Source organism: Hordeum vulgare, chromosome 4H, assembly GCF_904849725.1.
Source record: "Hordeum vulgare subsp. vulgare chromosome 4H, MorexV3_pseudomolecules_assembly, whole genome shotgun sequence".
Lineage (NCBI taxonomy): Eukaryota > Viridiplantae > Streptophyta > Magnoliopsida > Poales > Poaceae > Hordeum > Hordeum vulgare.
This window is the reverse complement of record NC_058521.1, coordinates 562,280,237-562,287,077: the sequence shown is the minus strand read 5'-3', so window position 1 is coordinate 562,287,077 and position 6,841 is coordinate 562,280,237. Positions and strand designations below refer to the sequence as shown.

Below are 6,841 nucleotides of genomic sequence, written 5' to 3'. Positions count from 1 at the left end.
TTAGAAGCAACTATCTTTATTGGGAAGAGAAAGGGTTAATAAAATAACTCACCCCTGAACACGAATCATTGGCGGAAGAGATGACATCACTGAGTCGCGAGATGAAGGAGGAGAAACCGGAAAGAATAAAGGTTCAAAGAGTAAAGGAGTTGTAAATCACATTTTCCACAAGGAAGAGAGTGTGTTTAACAAGAGCATACATCACTCGTGAGCTTCCGACCAGTTATCTTTTCGGGAAACCCGGAAACTAAGTCGCCAGAGCGGCTCCAGGTTTTATGTTTGGGAGTATATTTTGCCTTCTTCAAAGGAAATCAGGGTCCATATAAGCATTTGGGTGAGACATGGGAACTTTCCCACAAATCCGCCTGGCTGGCCTAGGTGAAGAGGAAGTTGAGTCGGAAGAAATAGAAATTACCTCAACTCCGTCATCTTGGCAGTCATAGTCATCGCCCTACGCGTAAAGGCACGAGGTATAAGCATGAGTCGGAACATAACGATGGTAAGTAAAGGGGAAGTTTTTTACCTCTGACTGTTCTTCACCGGCTCGGGACTCGCCGACAATGGATGAATCCTTGGCAGCGGCTTTGCGTTTGATCTTCTTCTTCTTCTTCGGGGGCGGTTTAGTTGTTTTTTTGGGCAGTCACCTTTGGCCCCCTTCGCCAAAAGGCATTACCTTTCTGGTGGATAGAGTAAAATTTCAAACCCGGAGCATTGGCACGTATGTTTAAAAGGTAGAGGGAGGCGACTTAGAGTGTTACCGGTGGAGCCGGGTTGGAGCGACAGAAGGGCTTGAGCCCGATCTTGGCACAGTCTTCCAAAGACTCGCCGGTTAACTTCTTGATTATCCCAACAATGTCCCTCTATGATATTTTTTATGATGGAAGCATTGCGGATGGTCCACGCTACCATTGTATTCGCACATCAGGCCATTCCAGTGACTCAGAGGAAGAATGTTCCATTCCACCCATCAACGGAATACGTCAACCACGGTGAGCCCGTTATTGGTCAAAGAACGTAACTCGGAGAAGATAGGGATGAATTCCGATTCTTCTTCTTGTGTATGCTTCTCGGGCAGCTTGAAGTCCATGGGCAGGCGATCTTCTCTATAACCCGGAAGAGGGTTCTCACCGGAGGATAAGTGTCGCGACAGTAAAACCAAGACTCGGCCCAGCCTTTGGGATGGCTGGGCAGAAGGACAGGTGGAAACCCACGTTCGCGGCGCTGCTGAATGTTGAATCCTCCGAGTTCCAAATTGGGTCCATTGGAAAATTCGGTCTGGCGATTCAGATTGAATAAGTTTCGAAATAATGGAACTGTGGGCTCTCTTTGTAGGTATACCTCGCAAAATACTTGAAACTGGCAGAGATTACTGATGGAGTTGGGTCCCAGGTCTTGAGGATGAACTTTGAGGAAATGCAGAGTGTCTCTGAAGAACTTTGACCCGGGCGGTTTGAAGCCTCGTTCAAGATGATCATTGAAAATGACTGCTACCCCTTCAACAGGTTTGGGGATCACCTCGCCTGGGGCGGTTCGCCAACCAATAACTTCCTTACTGTCGAGATGACACGACTTGACAAATTTCTCAATAAGAGCGTCATCGATCTTGGTTGGTAAGCAATCGCATTTTGAGATGATGACCATGACTACAAAAAGAGGTAACAAGGCGGCTCAGTGAGGACCATGAAATGTGGTAACTCGCGAGTTGGAGATCTACAATGTGTCTGTAAAGACCTTATGACTCGCCATTAGGTGACTAAAAACTTGGATATGAGGACATTCTAACTCGCCAGCTGAGCGATTTATGGTGTGTCCACGAAGGTGTTATGACTCGCCCCTCGATCGACAAAAGGCAAAGCTATGGTGATGTTCTAACTCGCTGTGGTGGAAGAAGGTGAGCGGCGACTCTCAAAGGATTTTTTCCTTCGGAATATTCCAGGGAGAAGGATAAACATGTTTCTAAAAGAGGGCAGTGGATTACGGATCTACGGGTGGATCAAATTAAGAGGATAATACTTGGCGAAATTAAGGCTATGAACGCAAGAATGCAACAGGGATGTCATCTGGATCTACGAAGTAAAACCTCAAATGGCCGAGAGATGCAATGAAACTACCATAGTTTGCTATTACAAAGGACCTACTGCCAGTATACTAAGCGGCTCCAGAGGTAAAGAGGGGTGTTCGCTGTATTCCAGAGTTAACCTAGAAGAACATGGGGTCCTCAGTCTAACCCTAATGGAGAAAGGCGTTTACCTAACAAAGGAGGACAACGCCAGAGATGGATGCGGAAAGCTTCGTGTCTTCGATTGGCCCGAAAAGGCCCAGGGTGCAGCGGCTGGCGACAGAGCTTCGGGAAAGCGGCGAGAAGGCCGAGGCGCTGGCGCGAGGAAGATGAAGGGCGATGCGGAAGATGGGGACAAAGTGGGGGTAGGTGACGATGCCCCCACTCCCCCTACGATTATTTAAAGGCCCGGAGCTGGAATCAAGGCGACAAACTGAATATTTGCAATGATGGCGCGTGGATTTTCGGGATAAATAAATGGCCGTGCGAAGGATCCGTTGGGTGACTGCGTCATTAAGTCCCGAAATTAAAGGGATAAGGTGATGTCATCAAACACTACTTGGCGGCTCAAACAAGTCATGATGGATGTCGACTTGTCATTTCATCAAAAGATAGGAGTGATATGAGTCGCCCCAAAATGAGTGGAAGTTTATTGACGTGAATAAATTCAAGACAATCTGGGGCCTAATGTTGGGGATATTACCTGCGGTGTAACCCGCCCTAATCGGGTCGGGTCACTAAAAGGGGCGGCTCATATTTCCGAAGATACAAACCTTGGCCCAGGAGGCCCAGGAGCCCGATGGCGGTTCACGAGCTGTGAGGAGGATGCGCTGCCAAGGAGATTTCCAGTCTTGGAAAGCACGGCGACTTAGAGATAGGGAAAGCTACGATTTGTAGCATAGACATGACTCTTGTAAATCCTAGGGCCTCGACCTGTATATAAAGGCGAGTCTCTGGGGAAGATAGGGTCAAGTTAGAAATCATCGAGAGCTAGGTCAGGCGAGTCACACCCTCCTTGTAATCGAAACCATCATCAATCTACACAAAGCAGGACGTAGGATTTTACCTCCACACGAGGGGCCGAACCTGGGTAAATCTGAGTCTCGCTTTCGCTCACCCCCTTTGAGTCGCCACCAAGGTGCGATGGCTCCATCCTTAAGTCCTTTCACGAGGACATCTGCCGTGACAAAACCACGACATCGAGCCTGCTCCCAGAGTCAGAGTACTGTGTGCTCCCCTCTGTGGCCCACTCTTTGTCTCAGCTACAGACTGTATCACGGCTGTCCGGCTAGCAAGAGTAAAAGCCAAAGAGCCGAGGGGACACGAAATGACCCAAAGGGCTCACATGACACCGACTCGACATTCCACCCGCATAAAACTTGCGCGGCCAAAATTAAATATTTGATAAATCTACACTGACTAACTTTGTCTCTTGCACGATCATATTCGCGGCGAACCACCATTGCATGCTGGCTGCAGACTACTGGTTGTCGGCTGCTGGTTGCGGGCTGCAGACAGCTGGGTGCATACTGCCAACTGCACCCTACCGGATGGACCTGTCCGACTGGAACATGTCTCGCTGCAGGCTGGAAACCTGTCCGGCTGGAACCTGCCCCGCGCACAAGAGCCAACGGACTCCGCTTCCGCACAAGGCAGCGCTTCACGTGCAAGAGCCATCAGACTCCGCGTCTGCACATGACAGTGCCCCGCACACAAGAGCCACCGGACTCCGTGTCCGCGCTTGGCAGTGCCGCGCGCACAAGAGCTAGCGGACTCCGCATCCGCACACGACAGTGCTTCGCGCACAAGAGCCATCAGACTCCGCGTCCGCACATGGCAGTGCCCCGCACACAAGAGCCATCGGATTACACACGGCAGCGCTTCGCGTGCAAAAGCCGTCGTACTCCGCGTCCATGCTTGGCAGTGCCCCACGCACAAGAGCCAGCGGACTCCGCGTCCGCGCACGATAACGCTTCATGCGCAAGAGCCGACAGACTCCTCGTCCACACCTGGCCGTGTCTCGACACCGTCATTTTCTACGACAACAACTAAAAGCCTCCGCGCGACTCTTCGAGTGTCGCAGAGGCTCGGAGGCTACTGTCGGGGGGATGACCCCGGGTAGGCTAAAGGAGACGATACAACCAAGCCTCTTTATCAATGTCATATTTTCTAATATTCCTAATCTTCAAGCGCATTTCATCCATCATCAAGCGCATTGCATCCATCTTCAACCACATTGCATCCATCTTCATCTTGTGATCATCGACGACATCGGCAACATGCAACTCCAGTTCCATATTCTTCTCCTCAATTTTTTTCAATTTTTTTCTTTAAGTAATTGTTTTCTTTTTCAACCAAATTTAACTTGTCGACAAGAATTTCTATGTGGGTTGAAATTTTCGGTTCACATACCTTCTAGATTAAAAAATATACGTCACGTTGATCGTCGTAATTGTCATAAACACTAAATAAAACAAATAGTTATAAAAGATAATATATGCCACATCCGAATCATAGATAGTACGAGGACCGACGGAGGCGGATACCAAAACCATCGCACTATTAATAATAAAAAATAATAAAATTAAGTAATTTATACAAGTATTTATCTAAATCATACAAGTAAGAAATTTTTTCTTTTAAAAAGAAGATAAGAACAAGAGGCTCACCATGGTGGTGCTCGCGACGAGATCGGCGCAGGAGATCCACAACAATGAGGACGGGCACGGGACGGCACCGTACACATGTGCGAACTCTAAGAAGTTAATTTGAGCTCAAATTTTGCATCTAAATCAAAATAATAGTGAGAGATGAAAGGATGCAGTAGCTAACCATTTAGAACACTTGTGTAGTTGGTGCGCCGTCAAACCTAGACAAATATTAAGAAAAATGGAGCTTGGAGGTCGAGCTTGGAGAGGAGAAAGCTTAAGTAGTGTGGCTCGGACATTTCATCGAACACCTCATGTGCATGTATAGAAGGGTGGCAAGGGCATGACATGTACACCTCGCACAGCCAAAAAACAGAGGAGAGGGTGGGTACGGGCGAGATATATAAGCATCTCTTTGGTGCCAGAACCGGGACAGAAGACTAACTATTAGTCCCGGTTCTGGCCACAAACTGGGACTAATGCTCCGCGACACGACACGTGTCACTCGCTGAATCTTTAGTTCCGGTTTTTGCACCAAATTAGGACTAATGAAACGAAACGAACCGGGACTATTGCCCTGGCAACTCGAACCGAAACCAATGTCTGGCATTGGTCTCGGTTTGAATTTGAACCGAAGCTAATGGTCTTTTCTGCTCCGGCAGCAAAGATCCTTTTTTACTAGTGTGACTGCTATATAAGATTCGTGCAAACTGTTTTTTAACAAAAATTCGTGTAAATTGTTTGTATGTTAAATATGAGATATTATCTCACGTCTAGATATAACATAGCCGGACCCGCTAGCTTAAGTGGTTTTTCTTTTCATTTGAAAATCTGGACTTCTGCGTCTGGGTGCTCTGGGCCGCCCGTCTCCGTCCCCGCGTGTGCGTGCTAGAGATAAGATGTCCTCTTGCCAGTGACCCGGAACGGGGCTAGCTCTGGCCATGGAGCTGCCGCTCTCTGCGCCGCGCGCGCATGCCGCCGCTGCCTTCTCCTGCAGCCCCACTTATATCTCCCGGCTCCAATGGGCAGCCACTTCCCACAGCCGCGCGCGCCCTCTGCACGCCCGCAGGAACAAGAACTCCAGGGGCGACCCTGCGGAGCCCAAAGTCATCACCATCGGCAGGCCCGGGAAGAAGAGCAAGCGGCGCGGCGACAAGAAGCAGGATCAGCAGCAGCTCTCCGCGGACCAAGAAGATGAAGACGACGACGAGGAGGAGGATGAGGAGGAGGACGAGAGGGACGTGGCGATCCCGGAGGTGGTGACGAACCGGATGATGCGGCGGGTGGGGGCGTCGGTGGGGCTCCCACTGGCGCTGGGGCTGGCCTTCTTCCCGGCGTTCTACTACCTGAAGAAGGTGGCGAAAGTGGACGTGCCGAGCTTCATCCCCTACGGTCTGTCCTTCGTCTTCTTCGGGGCGGCGCTGGCCGGCGTGAGCTACGGCATCGTGTCCGCCAGCTGGGACCCCGCCAGGGAGGGCTCCCTGCTCGGCTGGAACGAGGCCCGCCGCAACTGGCCCGTCTTCTGGGAGTCCTTCCGGGGCACCCCTCCTCCTCCGGGCCCTCCTCGCCGGGGACGATGATGATAGGCTGTCGTGGTAACTCGGTTAAGCTTAATTACTTGTTTCCCACAGTTTCCTCTTCTTGTTTACGCCTGTACGTAGCAAACGAGATTTTGTTGGTCAGTCTCTCATCAGCATTCGGAAAACAAAACTCTCACCAGTAAGAGTCGGAGCAGCGTGGTGTGGTGTGGTGTGTTGCGGATTTGCCGTATCCTGCACATGAACATCACTGAACTTATTTTAGAAGAACATCACTGAATTTATGTTCCGATATACTCCTATAGAAGAAGCCGGAGTAGCCGCCTCCGTGGGCTCCTCGCACCTAGAGCGACTCCTGGCCGTCCGTTGGTTGATCGCGTGCCGCGGGAGCCTCTCAGAAGCGTTCTGAGCCGTCCGATCTCTACGGACAGCTCGGACCCGAGCGACCGACTGGAAGGTCCATGACGGCTCGACCGGTGGGTGCGCCCAGGGTCTCCGTCATTGGACGGCTTCGGCGACGCCCGTGGGAGCATTGCCGCATGCATTTTCGCATGCAATGGATGTAGGGAATATGGTTCCTGGGCATGTCAAAGCAG

At 50.5% G+C, this 6,841-nt stretch overlaps 1 protein-coding gene across 1 annotated transcript; it reads left to right on the top strand.

Moving 5' to 3' along the window:
• The first annotated feature begins 5,534 nt into the window (after window positions 1–5,534).
• On the top strand, window positions 5,535–6,430 carry LOC123447046 (protein PAM68, chloroplastic). Its single transcript, XM_045123608.1, has one exon. The coding sequence runs from the start codon at window positions 5,649–5,651 to the stop codon at window positions 6,285–6,287; it is 639 nt and encodes a 212-aa protein (XP_044979543.1). The 5' UTR covers window positions 5,535–5,648; the 3' UTR covers window positions 6,288–6,430.
• The last annotated feature ends 411 nt before the right edge of the window (window positions 6,431–6,841 follow it).